The sequence below is a fragment of the Penaeus vannamei genome, chromosome 6 (assembly GCF_042767895.1).
Source record: "Penaeus vannamei isolate JL-2024 chromosome 6, ASM4276789v1, whole genome shotgun sequence".
Taxonomy (NCBI): domain Eukaryota; kingdom Metazoa; phylum Arthropoda; class Malacostraca; order Decapoda; family Penaeidae; genus Penaeus; species Penaeus vannamei.
In genome coordinates this window covers 47,687,617-47,698,832 of record NC_091554.1, presented here as the reverse complement: position 1 = coordinate 47,698,832, position 11,216 = coordinate 47,687,617, and the positions used below count along the sequence as shown (strand labels likewise).

The following is an 11,216-nucleotide window of genomic DNA, read 5'->3' as shown; positions in this document are numbered from 1 at the left end:
TATATATATATATATATATATATATATATATATATATATATATATATATATATACATATATATATATAAATATATATATATATATATATATATATATATATTTATATATATAAATATATATATATATATATATATATATATATATATATATATATAAATATATATATATATATATATATATATATATATATATATATATATATATATATATATATATATATTATATGTATATATCTATATGTGTGTGTGGCTCTCTTTCACTCACTCACTCAAACTCTCACTCTCTCTCTCTCTCTCTCTATCTCTGTAGTTTTGTCTACAATAATAATAACTTACCAAGGAGTCAGTCAGTAGGCCTATCTGACCTCACCTGATAATCCCACTCCTTGAATTTTCCAAGATTTTTTTTTTTAATACTAACATTATTGTCAATGTTATTGGTAAAATTATCATCACTCATACTGTGATCATTATATCAACATTACCAATATTTATTAAAACACCTTCCATGCTTCCATTTGCACCAGTCAATTGCATAAACTTTTTAGAAGTATTTCATTTTCTATTCAACTTAGGCTTTTCTTATTTTCTTACATGGTTGTCTATTTTCATTGTATTCTTTTTACACGATTTTGCTCTTTGTATCAGCATATTTGACACCCTACAAGACATATTCAGGTAAAGAAAAAATAAGAAGACTATTTAACAAATTGCTTTAATCATACTTCATATATCCTGCAAAATTGAGAGGGCTTTCTTCCTGATGGTGTCCGTTTGCATATGAGAGGGTTGCATGGGAAGGGGAAAGTGACGCAAAGTGTGATGGTGACGTCTGATACTGTGGGCTATGGTAACTTCCATCGTAGTTGAGGGTTGAGCTGAGGTTTCGGTGCAAGGGCGAGGCTTGGGGAAGCTGTGTGAACCCCTCTGTCACTGAGGTCATGTCTGGAACTATCATGAGTGGGTCCTCAGCGGCAGACTGGGTTTGGTATGAATAGGAGGGGCTTGGGGGGTATTCTGAGAGTGTTGTCGGAGGAGGGGTGCTGGGGAGCTGTGGCTGGAGAGACACATTCGTATTCTCCAGGTCTGAAAAGATGTCCCCCTGAAAGAAGTAAAAGGACTAGTTGAAATACTTGTGTAAATAAAATATAAATCAGTAAATTTGAAAAAAAAATAAGACAATAAAAATAGTGAAAGATAAATAAAACACAAAAATAATAATCTTTCAAATAATAACAATACACTTCCCATATACTAACATCATTATTCCTTGCTTAAAATGAAGTCCCATTGTCCCTTATCATACAGTATAATTACACAAAATACATTTTGAAAGAATAAATTATTATAATAAATAAGGAAATACTCATCAATCAAGATTATAAAATTAGGTACTAAAGTCTTCAAATCCTTGACTGAATGAATCATAGAATACTAAAGGAAATACACTGAACAGTGAACTACAAGGAACTTCTATGAACTACCATGAACTCCAAGGAATATGATGACCTACCCTGAATTACAAGGAATGTCTGCAAACTAAAGTACCCTATTATGAACTACAAGGAACTATAATGAACTTTCATGATTCACAGTGATCTAAATGAAAATACCACAAACTATAAGGCACTTTTACGAGATAAAAAAAAAAAAAAACACAGTAAACTACTTGTAATCATTATACAACCCAGAAAAAACAATAACATGCAAGAACCTAAAATGAACTACATGTAAGTAACATGGAGCACAAGGAATAGACACCAGAAATACGAGGATTACACACCTGCGAACAATCAGCATTACTGGCGATGACCTTATGGACCTCCTCGGTATTTTGGTCGTTTGTGTGGAGGGTAGAGTTCTTCTTCTTGGCCTGCCGCTTGCGTGCTGGGGCCTTCGCCATTTCCTTTGGGGCATGTTTTTTCTTGATGTGAACCTGGTGTGAGGAAGAGGTGTGATGAGCAGGTGTTAATGAGGTGTAATGAACAAGTGGTAATGAGGTGTGATGAACAGGTGTAATGAACAGGTGGTAATGAGGTGCGATGAACAGGTGTGAATAACAAGTGGTAATGAGGTGTGAAGAACAGGTGGTAACGAGGTGTGATGAACAAGTGTGAAGAACAGGTAGTAACGAGGTGTGATGAACAGGTGTGAAGAACAAGTGGTAATGAGGTGTGAAAAACAGGTGGTAATGAGGTGTGATGAACAGGTGTGAAGAACAGGTGGTAATGAGGTGTGATGAACAGATGCATGAATATATGATAAGCAAGTATCATAAGGATTGAAGAGCAGGTGTCATAAGGAGTGAGGACAGGTGTTATAAGGAGTGGTGAGCAAGTGATTCAAGGAATGAGTAAATATCATAAGAAATGATGAGCAGGTGTCATGAGGAGTGAAGTTGTCATAAGGAATGAAGAGGTGTCATAAGGAGTAAGGAGCAGGTGTCATAAGGAGTGAAGAGCAGGTGTCATAAGGAGTGAGGACAGGCGCCCCAGGAGTATCAAGCAGGTGTCATAAGGAGTGAGGACAGGTGTCATAAGGAATGACAAGCAGGTGTCATAAGGAATGACAAGCAGGTGTCATAAGGAGTGAGGACAGGTGTCATAAGGAGTGACAAGCAGGTGTCATAAGGAGTGACAAGCAGGTGTCATAAGGAGTGACAAACAGGTGTCATAAGAAGTGATAAGGTGTCATGAGGAGTGAAGGTGTCATAAGGAATGAAGATTAGGTGTCATAAGGAGTGACAAGCATGAGTCATAAGGAGGATGAGGAGGAGGAGGCTGAGGGGGCAAAGAACAAGGAAAAATAAAAGGAAAAGGAAATGGAGAAGGAGAATGAAGAGAAGAAAAAGAGGCAGACGAAGAGCTGCACAAAACAAAAGAACACTGAACAAACACCTAGGGATCCTACCTTGACCCTGTCCTGCCTGGCTGAACAATAGTCGCACTGCGGACATTTGAAGGGTTTCTCCGGCAGGTGCAATTTCATGTGCCGACGGAGGTGACTGTTGGTAATGAAGTTGCGGCCACACGTGTTGCACACAAACGGCCGGCTTTTGGAATGTCCTTGCATGTGTTCCTTGAGGTGTGACTTTTTGGCTGTGGTATAACTGCAGTCCTGGAACTGGCACCTGAGGAGTTCACCTGCGAAAACACCAAACAAAGGAATCAATGCCTGAATACCAGCTGTACATAAGTGTCCTCCATGAAGATGCATAAGAGATATCCAATACACATATACAAACAACATCAGTTAAACAAAAATGTATGGATTCTATACCTGTATGCATCTTGGTGTGTACAATGAGAGCATTTTTTGTCTTGCCTGACCATCCACATGTCTCACACAGGAATGGTCGCTCGTTGGTATGCTTTGTCTCATGCACCTTCAAGATTTGAAGTCGAGAGAATGTATCACCACAGGTCTTGCCTGAAATATACAAGAAAATGTTATCACCAAAACTTTATAACACAGGCCTTCCTCTGTATCAATAATATGCATGCATGCTTTTCTCTCTCATTCTTTTCTCTTACTATCTATCTTACCACCTTCCTATTATTCTTCAAGTACTATGTTTGTCACACACATTGGAAATTACATCTTGAATTGAATCTTATTCCATGTAACAGGGAGAAACTTGTTGTCTTTGTAATTAGCATATCATGTAAGAACAATTACTTCTTTTGTGGCCCCAAGCTCTTATACCTTCTATTCTTCATTTCTCCAAAGTATAAAGCAGATAAATTCATTTCAAACCTGAGGACTTTGTTGTATTTTGCTGTGGTAGTTCCACCCATGCATGATAAGCAGTCCTTCCTGACATCAAGTGTGGACAAATTCAGGGACATAAAAAACTAACCTCTGCACAGTGAGGCAAGCACATTGGATAAACAATTCTCATGATAGACCTAAGCCGAAAAAACAAGTAACAAAAAAGAGAGATTCCACTGATCTTATTGTATCTATAGCTTTTAAATAATTCTTTGTATAAGCATTAATCATCCAAGCATCATTTCCATAGAGAAGTACTGACCAAACACACCATCTTAACAACCTAATAAAAATTTCCATTTTATCACCATTGACAATTAACCACTCACTTCTACTCACTCACAAATACACATATAAAGAAAGCATAAAAATATTTACACTTGTACTTCCTGCTCTTGGAGTGGAGTGCCATGTGTTCCGTCAAGTTGAACTTCTTGTGGGAGCTGAAGGGACAGTGCGGGCATTTGTGGGTCTTGGTTTCCTGGTGTGTTAGCCGATGGTCCAACAGGTGATAAATGCGCTTGAAAGATGCTTCACCTGTTAGGGTTATAAGAGTTATATTTGTTCTCTTGCTGTATTTCTCCTATACATGTAGGTTAATAAAACATAGTAAAATAAAAAGAAGAAAACAAAAACAAAAATAGAATAACTGATATATAGAAGGAAATCATATAATGAGCAAATTAAAAAGAAAGAAAGAAGGAAAGAAAAGAAAGAAAACAGGGAAACTGACATATTGAAGGATATCATACACTGACCTAATGAAAAAGAAAGAAAGAAAGAAAATAAAATGAAAAGAAAAAGGAAAAAGACAGAAAGAAAGAAAAGAAAACGAAAGGGAAAGAATGAAAATTTGAAAATAAAGAAAAAACAGGACAACTGACAGAGAAGAAAACCATACATGACAGAAAGAAAGAAAAGAAAACGAAAGGGAAAGAATGAAAATTTGAAAATAAAGAAAAAACAGGACAACTGACAGAGAAGAAAACCATACAAGGAGCTACGACCTAAAGCAATGAAACCCAAAAATTTTGTGAAGGAAACCTGAAAATCAAGGCTGTCAAACATGCCGCTCAACATACTTTGTTCAAGCAGCTCAAAGTTCATCATTTGCAAATCAAGCCATACCTTGTATTCTGTATGATTAAACTAGCCTTTTGTGTATCAAGAATATCACCCATGTTATATCGTATTCTTTAGATTAATCAAATGAGACTTTTTTGTCTTTTACGTATAATATGCTGTATCATGTTTTAGATGAATCATATGCCGGCCCTTCTTTCTCTTACTCCAAAAAGCCCAAGGACACTCATTTAGTGAAATAGTACTGTTGATGCTGAATCCGAGCTGAATCACTTATAAAAAGCAACTCAAAAACTGGTTGTTTTACCACTTTTTTTTCCCAACTGTTATCTTAAAAACTAGACCAAAAATAAAAATATACTTCTTATTGGACTCTTTCCAATACAGTGTATCCTCACATGTGTCACAGCGGTGGGGCGGGCCTGGAAAGTGGCCTCTCATGTGGACATAGTAATCTTTGATGCGAGGGAACGTTGCTTGGCACAGTTCACACGCTCTCTCGGTTGTTGCAGGTTTATCCTCCCCTATGGAAAAAAAATGTGCATATATATATATATGAGGGAAGAAATGAGAGAACTCAATATAATCCTCATAATCCATATTTTAAAAGTATCCTGTCATCAAAAATAAACATTTCTTTGGTTGCATTAATAAACTTGACATGAAGTCATTTACACACCTTTTGCTTTCTCCACTGGCTTGATCCGAGAACTTGTCCTCCTCCATGCCTCCTTGCTTTGTGCTAAGTTCCCCTCTGACCCATCTGTCTCTTCCTCTTGGCACTCTCTGGCTTCAACCTCCTTATCTATGACAGCGGTTTCATCCTCCTGGACTATCGCTTCAGGATCATCTGGGTTTAAGCTATCACCATCAAAATGCGGCAAGTCAGCTGTGTTGACAACCAGCCTGTTGGAGTGTCCCAAGTCTTCTGGTGGTGTTATGACCTGGCTTCCACTTGATAGAAACCCTGAAAGACTCCCTATAGAGTAAAACAAATGAAATAAGACAATGTAATCAAGCCACAGTATTGAAAATCTAATGATTTATGTTGTAAATAATGAACAATACAAATTAAGAAATGTAAACTGAGAACATTCTAATTTTACAGAAAGATTCAAATAGACAATACACACCGGAATTTACAGTTCTGTTGATCTTAAACTTGACCTGGCGAGGAGTAGCATCTGCATCAAGGGCAGGCATAGGCTGAAGGCTGTCAGGAGTGATGCCCTCGGGCAGTTCTGTCTCTAAGCTTCTTCGGTCTCCAGAACCTTCAGCCTCATTAAACATGTTTCTCTCTTCAACACAATTCTTGTATAATGGACCTCGATCACCCTCATTCATCACACTTCTTGCATCTAGACTGCACTCTGAAGTCTCGTGCTTCATATCTGATACCATGTTCTGAGGTACGATGTCCCTCTGTCTAATGGTTTCCAGAGATTCTTCACTAGGCCTGGAGAGGGCCCTGTGAAACCTTTCCTCTGATATGCTTTTCAGGTAGTGATCATAATGCTGTTCCTCATTTGGAAATCTGTCCTGGAGAGCAGGGTCACCTTGGTCCTCAATGTCCATCAACTGCTTCTCATCCCTTGGGTCCTGCTTCATCTTTTGGCACTGTGAGAACTGGTGCTGGACTGTCATGTCTTGTGGGCAGTTGGATATCTGAGTGTCAGTTGAATTCTCATTGTAATATAACTCCCGCTGATTGCAGTTGATGTCCTGAGCACTAGCAGAATCATCCTGATAGTATGATTTTGTATAATTCTCTTGGTTGTGGTGAGGTTCGAGGATCAGATGTTGGTTTTCTTTTTCTTCTGGAGGTCGACATGGGTAGCAGTTCAAACCTGGATTCATATTTTCCTCATACTGGAAAGACTGTGTGCTCTGATCATCAGAAACTGTTAAGTCATCTTCAGGATTGTAGTTACTTACATAATATGACATATTTTTCAGTGTATTTTCTCTGCTAGAATATACCAGCGGAGCACTAACTCTAGCATTATATGAATCTGAGACCTTCATGGTAAAACCTTGTTCATAAACTTGTCTTTGGTACATATGACTAGAATCAGAGGAAAGCGACTCCTCATTAGCGTACTGTGGTTCCTGATGCCACAGTGTCATGGTACGTGCATGGGGTGGGCCAAAGTGACCCTGATTATCACAGGAAAAGCTTATGTCTTCAGCCGATGTAGTTTCGCCAATGGAATCCTCAGATATGTGTGCATGGGTTCCAACTATTGTCGATGATGTTGATGGGTGTGAGAACACAACATTTGGCTGATTGATGTGGATGTCTTCTGCACTGTGTCCCACCACACGACATAACTCGTACTGGGGGCATTGCTCTGCCTCAGCGTCCTCACAGCCTCTCCTCGAACTTACATGGAAATCAGTAATCTTATGATGGTTTCCTAGTGCTGCTGCATTAACCTGATTTTCTTCCATGTCTGAGGAAACCTCCTGGATAGCTTGTGAGGGATGGGCAGCATGGGAGGGGAAGTCTGTGTTTGTGACTAAGGGTTCAGGAGGTCTGTTACTTGTCAGCTGATCTTCTTGGAGGCCGTCAATTGCAGTGGATATGGCCAGACTAAGGAAGCTCTCATTGTCAACCATGGAATCAGAAGGCTGAAAATTTAAGGGACAGCTTTATAAACATACCGTTAAGGATGTGATGGTATAGCTGGTCATAGAAGACCTATAAATTTGTTACATTCATTCTTGTTACAAAATAATTTTTTGAGTGCCAACTTTCAAAAAGCAAAAATATATGATGAAAAATAACTGCATAACCACTAATACAACTGTATAGAACATCAAATAGAAACATGGAACAAATCCTCTGACCTGACAGAACTTTGCTTTTAACTTGTAGAAAGGTGCAAGGAAGTCCGAGGGAAGAAGCTGGTTATCATTAAGAGCATCCAGCAAGAAGAAAAGAGCCAGAAGCGAGTTGGAGTTGGAGTACAAAGGATGGGTCTGCATCAGTTTGATAGCCGTCTGGGGATTCAGTCGGCACCACTGGACCCAGGTGAGGAGACTTCGTAGGTTGCGTTCTCTGCTGCTGGGGTTGTGGTGAACCCAGCGTGTCACCAAGAGCAAGGTCTGGTCCTCATCTAAGGCCCAGCTCTGTAAAAGATAATAATCAATAATTTAACTTATTCCATTTGTGACAATGGTTATTCTGATTATTTTGCTTCTAAATTACCCCCTGTGTGTGAGGAATGGGCGGGGTTACCTGGTGATGATGGATTTAAGCACAGGTCAGCAAGATTGCTAGACAAAAATGCACCACACGCCACATTGAGGACTTACATTTACTCAGTCATTCATCTCCATCTCTCTGGCTACTATTTTTGAGGGAATACAAGTATATTTATGCTTGAATGTTATGCATAAAACTTAATCTCCTCAAGTTTTGATCAAACTAAAGCAACTTCAAAACTTAAAATTTCTAAATGCAACAGGGATCCATCCAGATACTCAGGCCTCTGCCATTCGTCCTTACCGGACACCTCAAGAAGTCTTCAAGTTGCGTGTGTGAGAGCTCCAGCACCTCCTCCCCTTCCACAATGTCTGCCAGGTGAGTGCTGATGAACCCCCCAGTTGTCTTCTCTAAGGATTCAAGGTTAAATCTGAAAAAAAAGAATAAATGTGATCAGAAAAAAAATGTAATCCTTAAAGTAACTTCTAAACTTTGTTGTTCAGCTAACAGCTTCTCTCTTTCCATCTTTGCTTAAGCATAATACGACAACACTTCAAGACAATCTCACACACAATAATGTCCCACATTCAACAAAACAGAGATGGGAATCTGATGTGCAAACAGAAAATAGTTAAATTTCCCTTAATTTCTGTGCCTTGCAGTTACTATTCTGAACTCTGTTGCACAGCTGCACAACATCTACCATCTACTTAAAAATGTGAGGACTGGCTGAGGAATTAGTCATTAGTGGTTCAATCTCTCGATATCTTAGATACATCATTCTGACTGGTTTCAAACACTATGAATATCTCAAGTCTTATAAAAATGTATTCATTTGCTATTCTAAAGGGGAACATACTCACTTAGTGGCCATATCTCTCACTGTCAAACAATTGGCTGCATCTAGGTATCTCTCTAGGTACTCTGCACAGTGCTCCTTCAGCTTGGCAATGAGCAGTTTGTTTGCCAGACGCAAGAGCTCGGCTACATTGGTCTTGTCCACCACAACTGTTCCAGTGTACATGTACGTCAGGAGGCACTGGAACACCTCTGGATCCTGAGAGCTGATGTTCAACTGTTCCTTCACTGTTTTGCTGGCTGTCATAACATATACCAGAAAAAAAAAATTATTTACCTACTTCTTTATAAAAGGAGCAATAACTGAATCTTTTATAATACTTTTGCAATTTACACACTATGATGCCTCTCATATCAATGGATCATACAATGAAACTGCACTGTAATGCTCTTCATTCTATCCAGAAATAGCAATCAACAAACTATCATTATCATCATTATAGCTAGTATTGTTATCACTATTATCATGATCATTATTATTAATCATATTCTTGCAATTACATTGCACTTCATATCCAATCAAATCTTAAGGGATAAAAAGAAAAAGGAAAAAGAAAATAAAAGAAAAAAAAAGAAAAAGAAAAGAAAATTAAAAAAAGAAAAGAAAAGAAAAGAAAGAAAAAAAGAAAAAAAGAAAAAGAAAAGAAAAGAAGAAGAGGAGGAAAAAATAAATATATATTATATATAAATATAAATATATATATATATATATATATATATATATATATATATATATATATATATATAAGTACTCAGGGAACCAAAACAAGGCCACAGGAACCTAACCTTTGAATATAGAGTCGAAATAGGGAGAACAAGCAGCCAGAACACAGCGGTGTGCCTGGAACTGCTTGCTGGCCACGTGCAGGATGACATCACAGCACCTCACTAACTCGCGCTGGCTACGCAACTTTTCCAAGACTGCCGTCCCATGCTGGTTTTCCGTGAATGTCATGGCATTGTTGGGCAGAAGATTGAGAGCCATGGCTGGCAGTCTCGTGGGATCTAGATGGAAAATAAATATTTCATAAATATGAATTATTATAAACCTGTCCATTAAAACATACACTTATACCTCAAATACATAGAATAATGTACACAGACACCTGCACACACACATGTATGCACGCACACACAAACACATGCACATGCACACGTGCACGCTTATGCACAAGTAAATATACACACACACACACACACACACACACACACACACACATACACACACACACACACACACACACACACACACACACACACACACACACACACACACACACACACACACACACACACACACACACACACACACACACACACACACACACACACACACACACACACACACACACACACAAAGGTTTGAGACATACAAAGAAAACTAATAATAAAAGCTATAAAAGATTTTTAGGATTATCAATAGAGAATCAATAGATGCACTCAATCACTTAGTTTTAGTAAAATAACTGTATTCCATAACTACACCTAAGTATTCAAACAGATAAGACTGGCTTATCAATTTATAGATAGCTTTCATTAGTTATTAAATACTGATAAACTCATCATCCAGAGATCTCATATTTCAACCAATGGATCTCTTCTTTAGGAGTGTATATAAATTAAACAAAAGTCCATTAATTTACCAGTGAAATATGAGGGTCTGAAGAACAGCTGTGAGTAGCATCTTTCTACATCAAACAAGAAACATCATAGATGGCCAGTGTCTTCAGTTTCATCAGTTTATAAACTCAATACACTTTATTATCATGTTACATTACAAATCCTATGATATTTTTTATCTATGACAATTTGTAAATGACAAACATAAAGAGTTATTTGACAATCATATTCCATGAACAATTATGAACTTTAAATGTGAGAGTCACGTTATCATAAACAAAAAATCTTCATGATTTTAAATACTCTACCTTAAACATATACTTCAAAACATGAAGAAAAATAACATCAAGTACATCTGATACTTATGATTAAAACTTCCGACTGCAATTTTCCGAAGTTCATATCGCATCCACGAGACCTACTATTGCCCTCAAGACAGCTACAATTCTTTTAACAAGAAGACGGCAACTAAAACAACTCACCTCGATTTTCTAAAAGGTTACATATATATAGTTAGACGTGTCAGACGCCTCGCATTTCCCTCAGCAGCAACATCGGGAAGAGGAGGAAGGAGTCAGCTGTTCTTTGTTTACTAATAGAGACCGCTGGGTTATCATCTGTTGATGATAAGTGTGATGTTTTCATTTTCGAATAATAATAATGGTAGTAATATTAT

General features: G+C 37.8%; 1 protein-coding gene across 1 annotated transcript; it reads right to left on the bottom strand.

The window, feature by feature from the left end:
- Positions 1–697: 697 nt before the first annotated feature.
- On the bottom strand, positions 698–11,150 carry LOC113809661 (uncharacterized). Its single transcript, XM_027361319.2, has 13 exons — positions 11,023–11,150; positions 9,707–9,925; positions 8,926–9,160; positions 8,366–8,492; positions 7,705–7,986; positions 5,988–7,485; positions 5,534–5,833; positions 5,253–5,378; positions 4,150–4,308; positions 3,280–3,429; positions 2,911–3,143; positions 1,784–1,936; positions 698–1,102 (listed from the first exon to the last, which is right to left on the bottom strand). The coding sequence occupies exons 2-13, from the start codon at positions 9,903–9,905 to the stop codon at positions 716–718; spliced, it is 3,849 nt and encodes a 1,282-aa protein (XP_027217120.2). The 5' UTR covers positions 9,906–9,925; positions 11,023–11,150; the 3' UTR covers positions 698–715.
- Positions 11,151–11,216: the final 66 nt, after the last annotated feature.

Coding starts and splice junctions, on each gene's coding strand:
- LOC113809661 (XM_027361319.2), bottom strand. CDS start 9,905: ATGGCTCTCAATCTTCTGCCCAACAATGCCATGACATTCACGGAAAAC. Junction 9,161..9,706: donor TTTCGACTCTATATTCAAAG/GTTAGGTTCCTG, acceptor ATGTTATGACAG/CCAGCAAAACAGTGAAGGAA. Junction 5,379..5,533: donor GCCAGTGGAGAAAGCAAAAG/GTGTGTAAATGA, acceptor TTTTTTCCATAG/GGGAGGATAAACCTGCAACA.